The sequence below is a fragment of the Colobus angolensis genome, unplaced genomic scaffold (assembly GCF_000951035.1).
Source record: "Colobus angolensis palliatus isolate OR3802 unplaced genomic scaffold, Cang.pa_1.0 Scaffold169, whole genome shotgun sequence".
Taxonomy (NCBI): Eukaryota; Metazoa; Chordata; class Mammalia; order Primates; family Cercopithecidae; genus Colobus; species Colobus angolensis.
In genome coordinates, this window is record NW_012114810.1 from 1,055,398 (window position 1) to 1,078,165 (window position 22,768).

The window sequence follows — 22,768 nt, forward strand, 5'->3', positions numbered from 1 at the left end:
AGGTAAACAACTATAGGCAAGCCATTAATTTACGTAGGATAACTCTGTCCTTCTCTCCACCAATCAATGCCTTTTCTATCTCAAAACTCAGCCCTAAATTAATTATTCTTCTCCAGGCAGCCTTTCCATAGAGTCTTTTACTCATTTAGGTTAAATGTGCAGACTATTAAATGTATAAAAATATACATGATTTTTGTTATATGTGCTAAAGTATTTTTCATGTGGGTAGGCTTTTTTTTTTTTTTGAGATGGAGTTTCGCTCTTGTTGCCCAGGCTGGAGTGCAACGGCACGATCTCAGCTCAACGCAACCTCCACCTCCCAGGTTCAAGCGATTATCCTGCCTCAGCCTCCCAAGTAGCTGGGATTACAGGCATGTGCCACCACGCCCGGTAGAGACGGGGTTTCTCCATGTTGGTCAGGCTGGTCTTGAACTCCCGACCTCAGGTGATCCACCTGCCTCAGCCTCCCAAAGTGCTGATATTACAGGCATGAGCCACCATGCCCAGCTGGTAGATTTTAAATTCTAAATAGACTGTCACCTTCCATTTCCCTACAATTAGATCAGTGTACCCAGAACACAGGCAAACAACTTTAACTACCAAATCTTTTCTCTTTAGCGGTGTGATTTTCCTGTTACTCTCCTTATGGTCTGGACTCACCAAAGTTAGATCCACGATTGGTGAGACTAGGGTAGGCAGCAGCACCAGGCGATGCAGTTGGAGCACCAGGGAGGGACATGGAGCTGAAGGAGGATGGAGTCTGAAAGTTGCCCACACCAAATTGGGAAGTACGAGTCTTAGCAGTAGCTTGGGTAACCACTTGCTAAAAAGAGATGGAGAGGGGATACAGAACAAATACAGCATTAACATTATTGCATATACCATGCCTATGAGAGTCAACACTGTCAATCACTGCATCCTTCTGAACCAAGCTCATCACTTATTTCCTATTGTATATTTCTTCCAATTAACTCTCAATCTCTCTTAACACTATTTTTTAGGCAGCTAAGATAAAGGTACAAAAAGCAATGAACTACGGGATTAATAAAAGTTGTAAGAATTAAACGAAAGCATCTTATAAACTGTGAAGTTACACAAAACTAGAGGCATTCGTAAGAGTAAAGTATTATATGCAGGCCAGGCGGGGTGGCTCATGCCTGTAATCCCAGCATTTTGGGAGGCCGAGGCAGGCAGATCACCTGAGGTGAGGAGTTCAAGACCAGCCAGGCCAACATGGTGAAACCCCGTCTCTACTAAAAATACAAAAATTAGCTGGGCATGATTGCACGTGCCTGTAATCCCAGCTACCCAGGAGGCCGAGGCAGGAGAATCATTTGAACCTGGAAGACAGAGGTTGCAGTGAGCCAAGATTGCGCCCTTGCACTGTAGCCTGGGCAACAGAGCGAGACTCTGTCTCAAAATAACAACCAACAACAAAAGTACTATATGCAGAGAAAAAATATTCTGCACCATTATTCAGTCTGTTTTGCGTTCATTTATTCCTAATGATGTATTTTTTATAAAAACTATTTTCTCACAGGAGTCGTGTATATGCTTTATAGAATATTTGGAAAGTGAAGGAAAATATAAAGAAAATAAGAATCATTCGTAATTCCATGGTAAACATGTTTGGATAATTTCTTCCAGTTTCTATTTTCTTGTGCATTTTGTACACAATTGAGATCAGATTGCATGTAACATTCTGCAGCCTGCTTTTGGTTTTGACTTTTTAAAACTATTACTTGTATAACATAAATATATAGTAATATTAAAGAATATTTCTTTAGACAAGGTATTTATTGTGCATTATATTATATATATGAATATTATATAAGAATTTTTCGGCCGGGTGCAGTGGCTCATGCCTGTAATCCCAGCACTTTGGGAGGCCGAGGCGGGTAGATCACGAGGTCAAGAGATTGAGACCATCCTGGCTAACACAGTGAAACCCCGTTTCTACTAAAAATACAAAAAATTAGCCGGGCCTGGTGGCGGGCGCCTGTAGTCCCAGCTACTTGGGAGGCTGAGGCAGGAGAATGATATGAACCTGGGAAGCAGAGCTTGCAGTGAGCCGAGATCGCACCACTGCACTCTAGAGCCTGGGCAACACAGCGAGACTCCATCTCAAAAAAAAAAGAAAAAAGAAAAACAATGTTTCAACTTTTTTGTAAACAGACATCACTGTAAGTTAGTCGTTAATTTTCTCCTTTTTTCCTGCCTTATGGAGTCCTAAACAAAGAGGAAACATCTTAGAATTCACTCCAAAACAAATCTGAAAATCAGACGTGCTCAAAATGTTCCAAGTGAGCAATTCTGATTTAAGGTGAATATTTAAGATAAAAACCACAGACTCTACTGAGATTTTTTTATTATCTGTGATTTTTAATTAGCTACTCTCAACAAAGATGGAAATTGGAAACTAGAGAACAGGGGTTGTGAAGAAGGTATTTAAAATAAAAAACACTGATTTTACATATGGAAAAAAGCCCAAACAGAAAATAATACACAGGGAACAAACAGATGATAGTTTTACCTGGGCAGAAAAGCCTGAGCGGGTAGTAGGGGTCCAAGTTGGGGTTGCTCCTTGGGTGGGGTTGGAGTGGCGGGAAATCTGGGCCAAGATCTGTCCTGCAGAAGCTGATGGCTGGACAATGGTTACAGGAGGGGCTAGGCCACTATTCCTAGGAGTGAATAAATGAGGTAAAGGATTAAAGGGATAGATTTATCACAGAAGCCAGGAATCAAAGGACAATCTAGTGCTGTCCCTAGATCCCCCTGACTTCCTGCAGGTTAGGGAAAATTTGATAACAATTTGGAAAAGACAAGAAAGACTGACAGTCACACACTGACCAGGACACACAGAGATGGAGCCTAGAACATGGCAATAGGACAGGTGCAAAGAAATAGAAGGAGGAAAAGCAGCTTGTTTGCCTCACGCTAGGCCCTACAAGCTTCACTGCTTTTTCTGAAATAACCAGAGAAAGCAAGGGAAGAATAAAATTTGGATTCAGCAGCTGAATCCCTCAGGGCCCTGTAAAGCAGCACATATATACGGGGCTCACCTGAAATTCTCTGCCGGCCGGGGGGTAGGAGGGAATGTGTTGCCCTGGGAGAATAGCTGTTGGGTGGCAGGGATAGTGCTGGAAGAGATGCCTTTACTCTGATCTGTGGACCAAAAGGAGTTGGGGGAGGGCCAGTCAAGGGGCTGTAGTATATTAGTTCAGCAAGTTCCTATTTACTCAGGTGGCATTACGATTAAGTGGAAAAACACTGGAAGATTACTGATTGGGCAGTGGCATGCCCATCAGTAAGTGATCTAAATGAGAATTTAAAAGGATAATGAGAAAGAAATATACCTGCATTGATGTTGTGATAGATTTCTGAAAATCTTGGATCTCTATCCTGGGCAAATAAACCATCTGACTTCTCAAGGGGCTTGCTGTGTTCTGGTCCTGTGGTTGTCACAGGCTGAACAACCTGTGGAATACAATGATAAAAATAACCATTAAAGATTTAACATGACGATTCAATAACCCTAAAATTCATATAAAACATATGTACATTCTAACTAGTACTGGAGAACACTTCCTAAGTAAATACTCCCTATTCTCTTCAACGAAGAGAACACAACTCACCTGGGAATGATTGTAGCTAGCCAGTCCATCTCTTCCTGGTACCATGTCCAATTCTGTTTGCTGTTGCTGCTGCCTATATGTCAAAGGCCAGGTGAGAAGAGAAATAGAAAAAAAAAAAAATTCTTTTTTTAAAGAATCTGGAGAAAGAACCTTAAAACAAATCAAACAGGCCAAGCATGGTGGCTTACGCCTGTAATCCCAACACTTTGGGAGGCCGAGGCAGGTGGATCACCTGAGGTCAGGAGTTCAAGACTAGCCTGGCCAAAATGGCAAAACCCTGTCTCTACTAAAAATACAAAAAATTAGTCGGGGTGGTGGCAGGCACCTGTACTCCCAGCTATTCAGGAGGCTGAGGCAGGTGAATCACTTGAACCCAGGAGGCAGAGGTTGCAGTGAGCCTAGATCATGTCATTGCACTCCAGCCTGGGCAATGAGAGCAAAACTCCTTCTCAAAAAAAAAAAAAAAAAAAAAAAATACTAACCAACCAACTAAACAAAAAATACATGGGATTGCAAATGACCACCCCCTGGGTGACTGCTCAACAGATGATTACTTGACCATTTCTTACCTGGGTGCCAGCTGTCCTGAGCCCATCTCCAGGGATAAATTAGCTGTGGGACCTAGCTGTGGCCTCTGGATTGTGTTGGAGAGTGTAGGCCGTGGTTCTTGGCTAGAGTTCCTAGGAAAACAGAGTAGACAGTAAAGAGGGGGTGGAGGGGGAGGAACGGGGGGGAGAGAGAGAAAGAGAAGAATCAGATTTTGTATGTAAAGTTCTATAGATTCATCTGTAGGTGGAACAATCAATAAATCCTTCATTAAAGTCCAATCCTACAGTTAATCTAGGGTGTCAGTTTCAGCAAATAGAAACTATGTTCTATGACACAGGGGTCATCTTGTTGGGTTCTAACTCCTTCTAGGTATTCAAAACCTGGTTGTTATGGATGTGTGTACATATTCATATAAGGTATTTTTTAAAAGCATAGGTAAAAACCTGAAAGTACATACACTGTACATTAACAAAGACTATCTGGAGTGTGAAAATTTTATTCCTTCTCTCTGTATTTTTCAATACTTTCCACATTTTCTATAAAGAATATTTATTTAAAAACAAAATACTAGCCAGGCACGGTGGCTCACACCTGTAATCCTGGCACTGTGGGAGGCTGAGGCAGGGTGGACTGCTTGAGCTCAGGAGTCTGAGACCAGCCTGGGCAACATGGTGAAGCCCCTGTCTCTACAAAAAACACACAAATTAGCAGGCAGGGCGGTGGACTCCTGTAGTCCCAGCTACTCAGGAGACAGGTGGGAGGATCGCTTGAGCCTGGGAGGCGGAGGTTGCAGTGGGCTGAGAGAGCGCCACCGCACTCCAGTCTGGGTGACAGAGTGAGACACTGTCTCAATGAAACAAACAAACAAACAAAAAAATCTCTAAAAGCTAATTAAAATTAATCATGGTAGGGAAAATGATACATAAACATGGAGAAAGCAATTATTTCCAGAAACTCAAGTCCTTAAAAAGGCTTAAATTTTTAAAAATTTAAACAAAATGGAAACACAAAAATGATGGTTGTTGTGTAATATAAAGATGCAAAAAGACAAAAATAAAGAGCTACAATGACCATGACCATCCACTTGAGTCTAAGTTAATAAAAATTTTTAACTCAATCCACTCTGTTATACTAAGTTAGTTAGTAAGCAAAGAATTAAACTTTACAAGTTCTAAAGACTGAATTGGACAATACTGTTGTCACCAGGTATTATTCATACTTGCTACGTAGTCATAATCTAATCTTCAAGAGCTGGATTCAAGGCCAATTCTACAGAAAAAGGATTAAATGGCAAGGTGGTAATCTGACAATTGATATCTACTAGATGGCTATAATAAACAAAAAGACAGTAACAAGTGTTAACAAGGATGTGGAGAAATCAGAGCCCTTGTACACTGCTCCTGGGAATGCAGAATGATGGGGCAGCTTTGGAAAACAGTTTGGCAATTCCTCAAAAGGTAAAACAGAGTTACTATGTGGCCAGCAATTCCACTCCTGGGTGGAATTCAAGAGAATAAAAACATATATCCACACAAAAACTAGTACACAAATATTCATGAAAGCATTTTTTCAGCTCCTTATCCCTATTTTACAGATGGAAGCACTTTTGATAACCAAAAAGCAGAAACAACCAAATGTCCATTAATGAACACACAGACAGTATGTGGTATATCCATACAATGAAATCTTATTTGGCAATAAAAAGAAATGAAGTACTGATACATGCTACAACATGGATAACCTTTGTAAACATTATACTAAGTGAAAGAGGCCAGTTACAAAGGAACTACATAGTCTGTGATTCCATTTATACAAAATGTCTAGAATAGACAAATTTATAAAGACAATAGATTCATAGTTATATAGAACTTCAGAGCGGGGGGGAAAGAACAGGGAATGACTGTTAACTGATCTAGAATTTGTTTTGGGGGAATGAAAATATTCTGAAATTAGACTGCAGTAAGAGTTACATAACTATGTGATATACTAAAAAACACTGTATACTTTAAATGGGTGAGGTGTATGGTATGTGTAATATATCTCATAAAACTTTTTTAAAAAGCAGCTGAGAAAGAAAGGTCAAATAGAAAAGTGCAAAAGAGAGGAACAGTAACTAATGAAAGAGGAGGATGTAGCTATGCTCTAAAGAAAACTGACCAAATCAGGCCCACTGCCTGTTTTTCTAAAGATTTACTGGAACACAGCCACATTCTTTCATTTGTCTATGACTGCTTTCATGCTACAGCAGAGTTGAGTAGGTGGAATAAAGACCACATGGCCCACAAAGCCTAAAATATTTACTATCTAGCCCCCCTTACAGAAAGAGCTTGCCTACCCCTGCTCCAGAGGAAAATCCTGTCAGACTAGAGCAATAAACTGGTGTACAAAACATAATCCTTTCCAGAAAGAGTTGATATATAGAATTGAAACATAAACCCTTCCATCTCAGGACCTAGTCTCTGAATTATTGTTTGTAAAATCTTATTCTGGCGAGGTGCAGTGGCTTATGCCTGTGATCCCAGCACTTTGGGAGGAGGACGGACTGCCTGTGCCCAGGAATTTAAGACCAGACTCTGCAACATGGAAAAATCCCATCTCTACAAAAAATACAAAAATTAGCCAGGCATTTTGGTGGATGTCTGTAGTCCCAGCTACTCAGGGGACTGAGGTGGGAGGATCGCTTGCGCCTGGGAGGCTGAGGCTGCAGTGAGCCATGATCACACCATTGCATTCCAGCCTGGGTTCCAGAGCGAGACCCTTTCTGAAAACAAAACAAAACAGAACAAAAACAAAAACAAAAAAACCTCACTCTACTCTGATTAGCTATCCCAAATCCTATAAGCTGGAAAATAAGGAACTTCAAACTAATGGTGTTTAATACTAGAAAAGTGAGGAGAAGGGAATAGCTTGATAAGACTAAGAAGAGCTGGTACATTAGAAATCCCAACATTGGAAAATGCCTATGTGATATTATGAAATACAACTGATTGCTGAACATGGAGGCTAGGGGCACCCACCCCTGTGCCGTCGAAAATTCGACTGTAACTTCTGACTCTCCCAAAACTTTACTACTAATAGCCTACTGTTGGCCAGAAGCCTTACCAATAATATAAACAGTTGATTAACATGTTTTGTATGTTGTATGTATTATGTACTGTATTCTTACAACAAAGTTAAAGAGAAAATGTTATTAAGAAAATCGTAAGGAAGAGAAAATACATTTACAGCACTGTACTGTATTTATCGTTATCATAAGCTTATATCATCTTACAAGATGACTTATAAGATGAGTCATCTATATGAAGTGGCAACCAACCACAGCTGCAGACTTCATTCTACAGTACGTATCAAGCAATTCACCTTTTTCTTATAATGTCATGACTTTTCCCTGCTTCTTGGGAAGACTTCCAGCATCACTAGTGGCACTTCATACTGTTCCCAAATGTTATTCAAGGTTTTAGTGCTGCACTAAACACGATGAAAAATATGCAAGAACCATGAGATTTCACTTTTTACTGCAATATGCAATTTACGGGAGTGAATTGCTCATGAAGAGATGATTAGCATCACACAGAATTTTAAGCTAACTGGCAACAATGGAGCAATAGGGGGTGGCTACAAAATTATTACAATAATACAGTATATACTACCGTTAACTTTACACAGTTATGATTTAAAACTGCATCTTTACATTTGTTTACATTTCTCTCAACTACAAATGGTGCCATTGTACAAATGGTGTATATGTATACACTGTGATGCATTTTTACATTTTTTTTTTCTGGAGATGGAGTCTCACTGTTACCCAGGCTGGAGTGCACTGGCACGATCTCAGCTCACTGCAACCTGCACCTCCCAGATTCAAGTGATTCTCATACCTTAACCTCCCAAGTACCTGGGACTATAGGCACGTGCCACCATGCCCAGCTAATTTCTGTATTTTCTTTTTTTTCATCAGTAGAGACAGGGTTTCACCACGTTGGCCAGGTTGGTCTCGAACTCCTGACCTCAAGTGATCTGCTCAACTTGGTCTCCCAAAGTGATAAAGTGATGGGATTACAAGTGTGAGCCACTGCACCTGGCCAGCATTTTTACTTTTTATAAAAGATTTGTATATGTTGTATGGTAGTAAATGATAAAATAGACTAGAATTTATATGTATTTAATATATTCACGCATGACATGTCTAACTTTTTCTAATTTTTTCAATACATCTAGGCTATGTAGCTTATTTTCAGGTTTTTCAAATTGTCACAAATATCAAAAGAATTTTCCAAAACATTTACTGAAAAAAATCCATGTATAAGTGGACCTGGATTTTTACCAATCAAAATCTTTGGAATCTTCAGTGTGATAAGTGTCTTTTTGTCTGCTAATGAGTTGACTGAGGGCTGGCAACCCCTAGGTAGCTTCAAGATGGGGGCTCGTCCCTGGAAAGATCAAGGCAAAATTAGAGGGTTGGGACTTTTAGCCCTAACCTGCAACCTCATGGAGGGGAGTGGGACCTAAGGTTAAGTTGATCACCAGTGGCCAATGATTTAATCACTCATGCCTACATAATGAAATTTCCATTAAAACCCAAAAGGACTGGGTTTGAGGAGCTTCTTAATAGGTAAACACATAGAGATCCCTGGAGGGTAGTCCACCCAGAAAGAGTTTGAAAGCTCTGTGCTCCTTCCTCCTTACCTTGCCCTATCTATCTCTTCATCTGATGTTCACTAGTATCCTTTGTAATATCTTTTATAATAAACTGGTAAACATAGGTAAATGTTCCCTGAGCCATTCAAGCAAATTGACTGAACCCAAGTAGGGGGTCATGGGAGACAGCTGGTCAGTCAGATGCACAGGTAGAACAACCTGGGGCTTGCAACTGGCATCGGCAGTGGGAGCAGTCTTGTGGTACTGCATCCACAAATTGGGGGATCTGATGCTATCTCCAAGTAGATAGTGAACTGAATTGAATGGAAGGACACCCAGCTGGTGTCCACTGCAGAACTGATTGCTTGATTTTTTTTTTTTCTTTTTTTTCTTTTTTTGAAATGGAATCTCACTCTGTAGCCCAGGCTGGAGTGCAGTGGCGTGATCTCAGCTCACTATAACCTCCACCTTTCAGGTTCAAGCGATTCTACTGTCTCAGCCTTCCGAGTAGCTGGGACTACAGGCACATGCTACCATGCCTGGTTAATTTTTGTGTTATTGCTTGATTGTTTACCCCTCACATAGGGCATCAGAAGTATTTTGTGTTGTGAGAGTAGAGGTAAAACACTTTTTTCACACTCCTGTATAATACATACTTCACATTGGTGTTGGTACAGATGATGTATTCAATTTCATCTGAGTAAGGGTTCTGGAAAGTAAAGGAGCTGGTTCTCATCCAGAGCCATTCTTGGTTCTTAGACCGGAACCGGAACATGACAGACAGCACTTGGCCTTTTAATTTCACCACCTGAAAAAGTTTTCATGCCATCAGTGGAACTCACAGAAAACTTTCATTACAAAAATAAACAAAAATTTTCCCACTTCTACAACCCTAAAACTCTTGTCATTGTCCTTGAGGCACCAGTATTTTTCAATATTAAAACAAAATGAGAGTAAAAACTAAGTGATTCAATATGGAAGCATATTTCTCATGCTTCCTTTCATCTAGAGTGCAATGGTGCGATCTCTACTCACTGCAACCACCACCTCTCAGGTTCAAGCGATTCTCCTGCCTCAGTTTCCCAAGTGGCAGGGACTACAGGCACGTGCCACCACACTTGGCTAATTTTTTGTATTTTTAGTAGAGATGGTGTATTCACCACGTTAGCTAGGATGGTCTTGATCTCCTGACCTCGTGATCCGCCCGCCTCGGCTTCCCAAAGTGCTGGGATTACAGGCTTGAGCCACTGTGCCCAGCCTTTTTTTTTTTTTTTGAGATGGAGCCTCGCTCTGTCACCAGGCTGGAGTGCAGTGGCGCAATCTCGGCTCACTACAACCTCCGACTCACTGGTTCAAGCAATTCTCCTGCCTCAGCCTCCCGAGTAGCTGAGATTACAGGCAGGTGCCACCATGCTGATACTGGGTGATGTGTTTTATATTCATTACCTTATTTAATCTTGCCAACAACCATCTGAATTTAGGTACTATTAATATATTCATTGTATCAGTGAGGACACTACTGAGACTTAAAGAGGTTAATTAACTTGTCTAATTGTCTAATACAAAGTAAATGAATTTTTCTACTACAAGCTTAGTGAAGTATATCCTTTTTTTTTTTTTTTTTTGAGACAGAGTCTAGCTCTGTCATCCAGGCTGGAGTACAGTGGTATGATCTCAGCTCACTGCAACTTCTGCCTCCCTGGTTCAAGTGATTCTTGTGCCTCAGCCTCCCGAGTACCTGGGATTACAGGCATGCACCACCATACGGGGCTAATTTTTTGTATTTTTAGTAGAGATGGGGTTTCACTGTGTTGGCCGGGCTGGTCTTGAACTCCTGGCCTCAAGTGATCCACCTGCCTCAGCCTCCCAGAGCGCTGGGATTATAGGTGTGAGCCACGGCGCCCAGATGAGAACATCTATTTTCACAGCACCTACAGAGATTGGGTGCATGAGCCACCATGCTTGGCCCAATAGTTTAAATACCTTAAAGACAGCTCCTTGGATACAGTTAATTGAATACAAGACAGTAAATAGCCAAAGCCAAACAGAAATACCTTGGGGATTATCCATAATTTCAAAGTATTAGTCCTTTTCTATTTCTTAAAAATGCAGATTAAGTACTAAAGAACATAAAACTGTAGTGCCTGCCACAGTGTTCAGTTAATCAGTAGTCAATATTTATGGAGTGAATATGATAAATATTTATTCAGAACGAAACCAGGAAAAAAGTTACCTGTTGGAAGCTGTCTCTTAGAAGCTGCTGGTCTTCAGGATGACAGAATTCCACAATATTCTTTCCTAAGAGTTCCTAGAAGAAAGAAGAGTATGATATATACTTTTTTTTTAAGATGGAGTTTTGCTCTTGTTGCCCAGGCTGGAGTACAATGGCGCGATCTTGGCTCCCTGCAACCTCCACCTCATGGGTTCAAGCAATTCTCCTGCCTCAGCCTCCCAAGTAGCTGGGATTACAGGCATGTGCTATCACACCTGGCTAATTTTGTATTTTTTTTTAGTAGAGACAGGGTTTCACCATGTTGGTCAGGCTGGTCTAACTCCTGACCTCAAGTGATCCACCTGCCTCGGCCTCCCAAAGTGCTGGGATTACAGGTGTGAGCCACCATACCCAGCCAAGATATATACTTTTATGGTCATCTAACTGGCCTGGTCCATCAGCTGTGGACCTGGATTTTATTTCTTCTGTTTTGATCCTAAGATTATAGTTAAGTGCGGAGGGAAAAATAAGACAATAAATAGGCCGGGCGCGGTGGCTCAAGCCTGTAATCCCAGCACTTTGGGAGGCCGAGACTGGAGGATCATGGAGGTCAGGAGATCGAGACCATCCTGGCTAACACGGTGAAACCCCGTCTCTACTAAAAAATGCAAAAAAACTAGCCGGGCGAGGTGGCGGGCGCCTGTAGTTCCCAGCTGGTTGGGAGGCTGAGGCAGGAGAATGGCGTAAACCTGGGAGGCGGAGCTTGCAGTGAGCCAAGATCTGGCCACTGCACTCCAGCCTGGGCCACAGAGCGAGACTCCGTCTCAAAAAAAAAAAAAAAAAAAAAAAAAAGATGAAATATACTAAAAGAAGACAGAATCTGTTAAGGAGCTGGTTTCTAAAACATTTTTCTTTTTCAGAATATTATATTATTTTAATGAGATTATAAATTTTAGGTATAATTTATATTCATAATTCAGCCATTCTAAGTGTATGATTTGATGATTTCTACTAAATTTATACAATTGTGCAATGATTACCACATCCAGTTTTAGAACACGTTCACTGCCCCAAAAAGTTCCCTTGGACCATCTGCAGTCAATCTCTGTTCCCACTCCCCTCCCCAGCCAACCACAAATCTGCTTTCTGCCTCTCTAGTTCTGCTATTTCTACAAATTTCACATAAATAAAACAACACAGTATGTGGTCTTTTGGGTCTAGCTTCTTTCACTGGGCATGGTATTTTTGAAGTTCATCTACATGGTTGCATTATCAGTAGTTTATTCCTTTTTATGCTCAGTAGTATTCTATAACATGGATACAACACAGTTGTGTATTCATTTACAAAATGTTAATGGACGTTTAAATAGTTTCCATTTTTTGGCTATTATGAATAATACAGATATGAACTGTGTACAACTATGTACAAATCTATGTGTGAACATGTTTTCATTTCTCTTAGGTAGATACTTAGGAATGAAATTGCTAGGTTATAGGATAAGAGTATGTTTAACTTTGTAGGAAACTGCCAAAATGCTTTTGCAAAGTAGCTATACCATTTTACAAGTCTATCAGCAATGTATGAGGGTTCCTTCCAGCTTCTACACATTTTCAACAATACTTTTTGATTATAGCCATTCTAGTGGGTATCTCATTGTGATTTTATTTTGCACTTTCCTAAGGGTAAAAAGATGTTGAGCATCTTTTCATGTGCATAAATGCGTATTTATTCTTTGGTCAAATGTCAAGTCTTGTGCCCTTTTTTACCAGCTGTTTGTCTTAATGAGTTATTTATATATTCCTGGTATAAATCCTCTTTCAGATATATGATTTGTAACTATTTTCTCTCCATTTATGTCTGGTTTTTTTCATTTTCTTAATAATATCCTTTAAAGAGGGCAAACTTTAATTACAATTAAATCCAATTTATCATTTTTTTTCTTCTGTGAATCACGCTTTTAATGTCATGTAAGAAATCTTTTGCTTAACTCAAAATCACAGAGATTTTCTCCTAGGAGTTTATTTGTAACTTTAGCTCTTACACATTTAGGCCTTCGAGTTGATTTTTGTAAATTGTATAAGGTAAGATCTATGTGTTTTTATTTCCGGGTGTGGTTTTTTTTTTTTTTTTTGCATACAGATATCCAATTGTTCCATTTGTTAAAATATTTATTTTATCCATTGAATTATCTTGGCACCTTTGCTGAAAATTAGTTGACAAGTGTAAGAATAGACCTTACTCTGATCTATTGATTTATGTATCTATCCTTACACCAACACCACACTGTCTTGGTAATAGCTTTATAGTTAGTGTTGAATCAGGTAGTGTAAATTCTCTTTGTTCTTTGTTTTCAAGATCTCTTTTTCACCAACCTCTTTCACATAGCCACAGCGAGAAGTCCTTCCTTCCCACAACATTTTTAAAAGTTTATATGATGAGTCAATTCAGAGATGGCTAACTGGTCTGTTGCACGAGTAAATTATAATAACTGGTGCTAAATCTGCATGTTTTATGGGTCATTATTCATTTAGGTAATTACATGAATTATCTAAATGTTGCTATACTGGTGTAACTAATTAATATGAGTACCTTTGAATCATTACCTGTATTAATATGAATAACGAAAAATAAATACATATTTGTACGTGCTGCTCCCACCTGGTTTGACAAGCCATATTTCTCTACATGAGATGACAGTCCTAATAGGAAGCCGAAAATAATGTTAGGTACTAACAGAATATGATGATCTCTTTTTCTCAGCTGAGGTTGATATGTTTTGGCTATCTTAGGAACTACACGATTACATAATCTCAACACAGCCAAAGGAAAATGGAGGCCTAAGTATTAGTGATATAATAGCTCCAGCTCCTCACCTGCGGCTGGTAGCCAACAGTAGCCACACAGCGGTGATCCACAAAAGTGAAGATCCCCTCAATATTGTGTCGGGAGATGAACTCTGTTGGTTGACAAACATTACTCATGTCTGTACAGTTGGGAGAACTAGTTACCTGAGAGTGAAGAGATAAAAATGAGGTAAAATGACACCAGTCTTTACAGATGTATTTCCTATCTCCTCATGGTCTTTTGCATACACGTAAGATTCCCAGTTTTAGGACTTTCTAAACTTTCACATTTTATCCAAAAAGGAAAAAAAATGACAATCACAATCAGACAAGGCATAAGGTCTAGCTCTACTACCAAATATTTACACTTTACCAAGTTAGTAAAGTAAGAATAAAGTTTATTCAACCCAAAATCCACATACTTTCATCTAGCTAAGCTGAGCTCATTACTCAGGTTGATATGGTACAAGTAACCAAGAAACTTATCTATACTTATGAAAAAAAATCAAAATAATTTCACTTTTCTAATGTTAGTCAGGTAATGATAAAATGAAAAGGATCTTTCTTCTTTTGTATAGGGGCAAAGGAAATTAACTGGAAATGGAAAATTAAGCATAGTACAGCTAAAATTAAGACAAGGGGAAAAAGATCTCCCTCCTCTCATGCTTTTCAACTTCTACTTAAGTCCAAGAATAGCAAAGGTCACTATAAATGCCATATTCCTTCAAATTTTTACAGCTTTGTGGAATTCTTCATTTGTATTCAGAAAGTAAAAGAAAATTAACAGGAATGAGTCCTGAAGATTTTTTCTAATTGAAAGGGGATATACATGTGGAAAATTCATACTTGCCTGCAATCTGCCAATGGCCACTAGACAAAACTTGCTTCCCTGGCCAGCCTCTGGGTCATCATCTGGGAGGGAAACACCTTCAGAAAGGTGAGGTTAAAAGGTTTAATAGGGACCTCCAACTCAAATGCCTTCAAAACTCAGACAAGTCAAGATTCAAAATAGACCTATTTATGGGCCAGGCACCGTGGCTCACGCCTGTAATCCCAACAATTTGGGAAGCTGAGGTGGGCAGATCACTTGAGGACAGGGGCTTGAGACCAGCCTGACCAACACGGTGAAACCCCATCTCTACTAAAAATACAAAAATTAGCCAGGTGTGGTGGTGTGCGCCTGTAATCTCAGCTACTTGGGAGGCTGAGGTGAGAGAATCACTTGAATCCAGGAGGTAGAGGCTGCAGAGAACCGAGATCGCACCACTGCACTCCAGTCTGGGTGAGAGACAGAGTGAGACTCCCTCTCAAAAAAACAAAAAAAACAAAAAGCAAAACAAAACAAAATACATCCAGTTATGAAGAGGCTAAGCATAAAGCAATAGAGAATGATAAATAAGAATAAAAATAAACAACTATATAAAATTTACCATATATGCCAGTCATTGTTTTAAGTATTTACATATATATTAATTCCTACATTTTACCCACGTTAATTATAGTAAACTGGAAATACAAGTCCTACCCAGAGTAGTCTAAAAAACTATGCTGGCCAAATAAGGCATATATGAAGACATCCATTCTATGACCATGTTATAGGCAGAAAATTTATGCTTTGCCTAATCTGTGACTTTTAAAGTTAACAAGCAACCCAAAATGAAGTTATACCAACCAACAATAGTTATTCATGTCCCTTGGAAAAGAGAGAAACCAATGTTTTACAGAGAAAGGGAAGAAGACTGCATTTCTCCCCTATGGTTTGCATAGTTATATTCTTTTTATCCAGAAAAATAGTATTCCTTGATGCTACACAGAGGTATGACAGATAACATACTTTAAATGTATGGATTATATAGTATATAGACAAAGTAATTCAAATGTCATTACTACTTCAATGAAATTTTTTAAAATTACATTAACTACTTTTATTGGGTACCTGCCATATGCCAGGCACTGGGCTGGATGCTTTCCTTAAATTAAATCTAATCCTCACAAAACCCCTATACAGGATGTACTAACTCCAAATTACAGATGAGAAAACTGAGTTTTATAAAGGTCAAACAACTTACCCTAGGCAATGCCACTAATAAATAACAATGACAGGAATCACATTCAGGTTTTTCCACGTCCAAAGTTTAACCTCTTTCTGAAATATATCACCTTGCTTCTCTTTTCTCTTAGTTTCTGTCTCCCCCAAACCCCTACTTTCCAATAATATCCATGCAGCAGGGAAGTAATAAAGCTGCTAAGATTTGGAAACTCTGACAAGCCAACTTAAAACGTTGATCCCTGCAACCCAATCACCTTTCTCACATTCCTTGTTTGACCTCAAGTTCTAGTAAAGCCAATCTGCTCAAAGCTTGATTTAAAGCCTTTGCAGAGAATATCCTCGATAAGTTATTACAATAAAGGCATTTCCCCCTTTTCCCTCAAAGTCTTGCTCCTAGTTTAGAAAGCTTTCTCAAATTAACTGCATTCAATGTCTGTGCTTCTTTGCAAGAAATGCTTAGAACACATATGTTCAGTATAAATTTGTGCATTTAAAAACCACATTCTGTGACATAGCCAATACTGAATCATTTTCCAGCCTGAACTATCTATCTCCTCAACTGGAATAAAAGCTCAATAATGGAAGGGAAAGATTGTGCATTTTACTTTCCTATTTTCTTTCATCTTATACAAAAGTACATTTCATATACCAGGTATATAATAAATACTAGCTTTCATGGACTCTGTGAGGAACCAATGGTACTAAGGGGGAATATTTACTGTTTCACTTTCTTACCTGCTGGGGGCCAGGCCTTGATGTAGCCTGTGCAGTGGACCACCACGAAGTGAGGTTCCCCATCCTTTACAGAGCCAAGTCCATTCCTAGAAGAGTTACAGGAATTAGAAAAAAAAAAAAAATCTACCCAGTAAAACTCAAAGGGCAATGCTGGCTTAGTACCTTTAAGTTTAGGCTCTTAGGAGTTTACAAAACAGGATAATCAGCTTTCCCACCCAAAAATGACCACCACATTTTTACCCTTGCCAAAGTAAAGTAACCAAAAGGTATGCAGTAGGAGGAAAGCAGGTAAAATAGCATAGCAACTTCCCTAAACAGGATTTTCAAGAGAAGTTTTAGAAGTTTAGGAAAATATTGCCAGAAAAAAAAGTAACTGGGAGGTAAGGGATGAAAGTGAGGGCTGCTGAAGGAACGACTACAGTAAGATAAGGTAAAAATGTGATGATCTCTACAGGTATTTGGCCATCCCTTTGGTTTTCACCACTTAGGATCTCACCTGCATCTGTTCCTCACAAAGCTCAGCCTATTCACAGAAACTGGGTCCACAGAGCTACTGCCACACCTGTTTCAAAGAACAAAGAGATTAAAAGCAATCAGGCTGCACTATCAAAGAACTTTCCACAGTAATAGCAGAATAACAGGCTCTGGATACAATTAGACATAGAAAATTGGTAATGCTTCTAATAATGAAGGATAAAGGTAAGTCAGGTTTAGTATTTCTAGAACTTTTAGAATTTGAAGTCAAAATGTTCCATATATTCTTCAAATGCAAATATTCTCAACATCAAGAGTTGGCAAGCTTTTTCTGTAAAGTACCAGATAGTAAATATTTTCAGCTTCATGGGCCAGAAAGTCTGTTGCAACTAGTCAACTCTAGCAATATAGCATGAAAGTAGCCATAGATAATATGTAAAAATATGGGCATGGCTATGTTCCAATAAAACTTGATTTACAAATAAAGGGCTGTGGTTTGCTTACTCCTGCTCTACATTAACCACAACTTAATGTAATTGCTACAGTTCATTATTATCTTGCTTTTGCCTATGTCTTTGCATTAGCCATGTCCACATATTGGGATACTCCTGCCAATGCTACTTTCCCTCTCCCCATTCTATAAAACAAAAATAAAACTTACATAGGGTTAATACATGTCATGCTCTGTTCTAAATATCTTTACATATATTAATTCATCTAATCTTCATAACAACTTTATAAAGTCAGTATTAACATTATCGCCATTGTGAGATGATTAAATTAAAGTACAATGTAGTCATGTAATCATCCAAGGTTTCAGAAGATAGCATCAAAGCTAGAATTCAAATCCACAGAATATGAATTAAAACAAAATCCAGCAGTCTGAGTCTAGAAGCTACTCTAAGTTACAAGCTGGGCACAATGGTTCAGGCCTGTAATCTCAGCACTTTGGGAGGCCGAGACAGGCGAATCACTTGAGGTCAAGAGTTTGAGGCCAGCCTGGCCAACATGGTGAAACCCTGTTTCTACTAAAAATACAAAAATTAGCCAGCTGTGGTGGCATGCACCTGCAATCCAGCTACTCAGGAAACTGAGGCATGAGAATCGCTTGAACTTAGGAGGTAGAGGTTGTAGTGAGCCAAGATCATGCCACTGCACTCCAACCTGGGCAAAAGAGCAAGACTCTGTCTCAAAAAAATAAATAAATAAAAATAAATCACTAAACCACATGATGTTCAATTTTGTGCCTCTCCAAGCAAACCTTTAATATCCTACCCATAATTTCTAGCAACCATCCTTTTAGTACAATGTAGTCAATTTCCATTATATAACCTGAACTTTGTGACCCCAAGATGTCTTTTGTACCTGTTTAGAAAGGACCACCATCTTTTCTACAGAATCCTAAAATATACAGTATATAATTTATAAACACTAAACACTAACTGAAAGACATAGGAAGTCTCAAATTTCTAACCAAAAACAAAAAGAAGAAATGGTCTGAGTAAATAGGTATTGCCTTGTGTTGTAATGGGGAAAAAGTACAGGTTTTGTAGTCAGACAACTATGAATTAAAACAAAATCCTGTATCAAACACTATGTAATAGTGGGAAATTCATTTCTTTTTCTCTTTTTTTTTTTTTTTGAGACAGAGTTTCACTCTTTTTGCCTAGGCTGGAGTGCAAATGGCACAATCTCGGCTCACTGCAACCTCTGCCTCCTGGGTTCAAGCAATTGTCCTGCCTCAGCCTTCGAGTGGCTGGGATTACAGGTGCACACCACCATACCCGTCAAATTTTGTATTTTTTTTTTAGTAGGGATGGGGTTTCACCATGTTGGCCAGGCTGGTCTCAAACTCCTGACCTTAGGTGATCCACCCTCCCCAGCCTACTAAAGTGCTGGGATTAGAGGCTTCAGCCACCGCACCCAGCCAAGTTCATTTCTTTATATATGTTTTTCCATCTGCAAAATGGTAACCATCAATCTTACACTACAGGGCAATTGTGAGGATGAACTTAGATGACAGAAAGCACCTATCATAGTGTCTGGCAAGTTCAGAAACATTAGTTCCCTTACCAAATACTTTATTCTGTGTTACAACCCATCTGGGTAGGGAGAGTTAAATTTAATCCACTGGAGCTAATCCAACTTAACTCCGACAGAAATAAAACTCTCAGCTCTTGATCCTTCCTATACCAAATTACAATCCTCAGCTTGACACTCACCTCATTCGGCAAATAAATGATCTCCTTGAGCCCATACACATTCTCATGGAAGACTGCTGACCTTCCTTTTTCACTGTTCCAGTCTTTAGATCCAGGATACGCCCTGAAGGAGGATGTGAAGAGCAGTCTGGAGTGCATTTTTGTGTGTGGGGAAGAGGGGGAGAGATACTGAAGGCAAAGATAAGTAAGCATCCTATTCATGGCCTTAATCTCCTTGCTTAGAACTGACCAAGCAGGAGATGAATTTTTTTTCAAGTCTAAAATACTTCAATTATCATCAGTGAATCTCACTCTTAAGTTCAAAGGCAAAGCTGAAAATAACATTGTGCAAGGAAAAGCAGGAGTGGAAAGTAGTATTAGAAAACAAGAGGCAAGGCTATATTCTCATGCCTGATTATTTGTATACACATACAGACATACATACAGAGTAAATGTCATTGGTTGAAAAACAAGTAATTTTCTGTAGTCTCAGCTAATCAGGAGGCTGAGGCAGGAGGACTGCTTGAGGGCAGGAGTTTGAGACTGTAGTGTGCTATGACTGTGCCTGTGAAGAGTCACTGTACTCCAGCCTCAGCAATAAAGCAAGACCTTGTCTCAAAAAAAAAATAAATAAATAAAAAATTTTACAAAGAAAAAAACCAAGTAATTTTATATGTTATAGAAACATATAGATCTGTTTGTCTTCTTTATTATATAGAAACAAAGAACAACTTTTGGGGAAAAGGAAGAACTAGAAAAATGAAATCATAAAAACATAAAGGAGGGGAAAACTGGTCAAGTGTGGTGGCTCATGCCGGTAATCCCAGCACTTTGAGAAGCCAAGGTGGGAGGAATGCTGAAGACCAGGAGTTTAAGACCAGTCTGGGCAACAGACAGAACCTGTCTCTACAAAAAATTTAAAAATTGGCCAAGTGTGGTGACATGAACTACTCCTAGCTACTCAAGAAGCTGTAAGAAGGCAGATCACTTCAGCCCAGAAGAGTTCAAGATTACAGTAAGCTATGATGCGCCACTGCACTCCAGCCTAGGCAAGAGAGTGAGACCCTGTTTCTTTTTTTGGGGGATGGGGGGAAGGAGGAAAACTAAAGATCAACAACACTAATATGAGTATGTTGAAATTTCTTGCATTTTAACTACCAGTTTTTATCTGCTTCCACTTTAAATTTTTTTCTAGAGTTGCTCAACAATAGATATGACTTGTTTCCTCTAGCCAAACTCTGGCCAAAAGACTGAACATAATAAAATAGGGGAGAAAAAAAGAACAACAGTACAGATAAAAACAACATAAAACACCTTATACACCGACCAATAACCATATCTATAGAATAAAAAGCTGTTATCATTGAACCTAGCACAAAGCCAAGCACCAGGAGGTAGAAAAAATACCAGATAATTATCCATACAAATGAGATAAAAGCATGGGTAATTCCCTTAGAATGGAAAAAAAAAAAAAAAAGCACTGTAGGTTTGGCTTTTACTGTTCTATTTACACTAATATTAAGATAAATGTAAAATATTATCATTAATGAAATATTTTCTAAGGATGAGCCACAAAGTAGATAATCTCATATGGATAAAAAGAACTCCTTTATATTTATTAAAGGAGAAAATTCTTGAAGTCTTGCCAGAGTCAACAAACCAATTTAACGGCTAAAACATCTCTTAAGCCTCGGGAAAAAAAGAAGAAAGGACTTCTCATTCATTTCCCATACACATAACTCTCACCTGTCAGGGCATTTTCCGAAGTGGAAAGCTGCTCACGAAGTTTATCCACATCATCTGGGTGCACCTGATCATAGAGTGTGCTGCCAAACCATTCAGACTGTGGCTGGTTCAAAACAGGAGTCACGGAGTCAGAGACATACACCACCCTGCCTGTCTCACATGAGACAATAAACAGAAAGCCATCTGCTGCCTCCAAGATCAAATGTTTCAGTTCCTGCCCAAGAAAAAGAAATAGAAGTTAATATTGAACTCTGAAAAAACAAGTATTTCTATTCACAGGAAGAAGTAAGACACTTCAGGACATACGCATCTCTCCATAAGCAACTGCTGGCTGACACCTGATCCACAGTCACAGGTTTCCACCCTAAATGTAGTTACCTTCAAAAATAAGAAAGTTTTTTCTAATACATATTTCTTCACTTTCTTTGTCACTATCCACCTCTTCCTCTCTATCTCAGGATTCAAGAAGAATAAAAAGGCTTGGGCTAGGCACAGTGGCTCATGCCTGTAATCCCAGCACTTTGGGAGGTCAAAGTGGGAAGGTCACTTGAGTCCAGGAGTTCAAGACCAACCAGGACAACAGGGCGAAACTCCGTCTTTACAAACAAACAAAACAAAACAAAACAAAACAAAACAAAAAAACTAGCCAGGTGTGGTGGCACACGACTGTAGTCCCAGCTACTCGGGAGGCTGAGGTGGGAGGATCACTTGAGCCTGGGAAGCAGAGGTTGCAGTGAGCTGAGATCACACCACCATACTCCAGCCTGAGCGACAGACCAAGAGACCCTGTCTCAAAAAAAAGGCTTACTATGAACAATAATTGACTTCTTAATTCCAGACTGTCTGGTCTCTTTTAGGATCTTGCTTGACAAATATTCCAACTTTCTCTCTTTCCCCTGAGGCCTATAAAGATGATCAGGTTTTCTCAATTCTATATAAATCTTCCCTCACTTTGACCCATCTCATCTCTCTTTTTAAGCAGCAAGCTTATACTAAGAATAATGTTATATTCACTGGCTTTATCCTCTTACCTTTCAATTATTTCTCAATCCCACGTCAATCTGCACTCTAAACTACTGTTTTCCTGTTTGGTTTTTGTTCTGCCAGGAACAGCATACATATATTTCTAAGGAGGTTATTAATGTCCTCCTAAATACCAATTCAAGCCCCTTCTCCTGGGTCTTCATCACTTTATTCAACCTCTCTGCAGAATCTGACAATCTTGTCCATCTTATCCTTTACATTTTATTTTTTTCCTACCGCCTTCTATGAGGCTGTACTCCAATTTTTGCTTCCTCTTCTGTTTCAGACTTCCTTTCCTTTGTTCAAGTCTTAAATGTAGACATTTCCAAAGTTCATCTTAAGTTCTCTTTATTAATACCATACTTTCTTCCTGGGAAATCATATTCACTCTTCCCCACTACGAAATAATACCCAAGTCTATATCCCTAGACCTGACTAATTTTTTTTTCCTGAGCTTTCAGCAGACTTGAATTTCAAGTATCTGCAAAACATTTATAAATATTCTACTAGCAACTCAACATCAATATTCCAAAACCTGAATCATTATTTCTCTCTTAAAAAAACAACCTGCCATGCTCTTCCAATATTCTTTCTTAACAGCACCCTCCCAAGCTAGAAGCCTCAAAATCTAACTATTCTCTCACATTCCAGTGATAACTCA

The 22,768-nt window shown here is 39.2% G+C and overlaps 1 protein-coding gene across 5 annotated transcripts in view; it reads right to left on the minus strand.

The window, feature by feature from the left end:
* The window catches only part of ARNT (aryl hydrocarbon receptor nuclear translocator), a 62,995-nt gene that overhangs the window by 3,676 nt on the left and 36,551 nt on the right, over positions 1 to 22,768 (minus strand). For 2 of the 5 annotated variants that reach the window (XM_011937802.1, XM_011937799.1), the window contains 14 exons: positions 21,085 to 21,298; positions 19,360 to 19,462; positions 17,160 to 17,225; positions 16,664 to 16,749; positions 14,729 to 14,805; positions 13,909 to 14,043; positions 11,056 to 11,130; positions 9,479 to 9,630; positions 4,205 to 4,315; positions 3,636 to 3,708; positions 3,357 to 3,477; positions 3,063 to 3,165; positions 2,534 to 2,681; positions 661 to 823 (listed from right to left, as the gene is read on the minus strand). In XM_011937802.1, coding sequence (XP_011793192.1) covers positions 661 to 823; positions 2,534 to 2,681; positions 3,063 to 3,165; positions 3,357 to 3,477; positions 3,636 to 3,708; positions 4,205 to 4,315; positions 9,479 to 9,630; positions 11,056 to 11,130; positions 13,909 to 14,043; positions 14,729 to 14,805; positions 16,664 to 16,749; positions 17,160 to 17,225; positions 19,360 to 19,462; positions 21,085 to 21,298 — 1,627 coding nt within the window. The remainder of the gene's footprint in view (positions 1 to 660; positions 824 to 2,533; positions 2,682 to 3,062; positions 3,166 to 3,356; positions 3,478 to 3,635; positions 3,709 to 4,204; positions 4,316 to 9,478; positions 9,631 to 11,055; positions 11,131 to 13,908; positions 14,044 to 14,728; positions 14,806 to 16,663; positions 16,750 to 17,159; positions 17,226 to 19,359; positions 19,463 to 21,084; positions 21,299 to 22,768) is intronic. The other 3 variants (XM_011937801.1, XM_011937803.1, XM_011937800.1) reach the window with 2 other exon arrangements.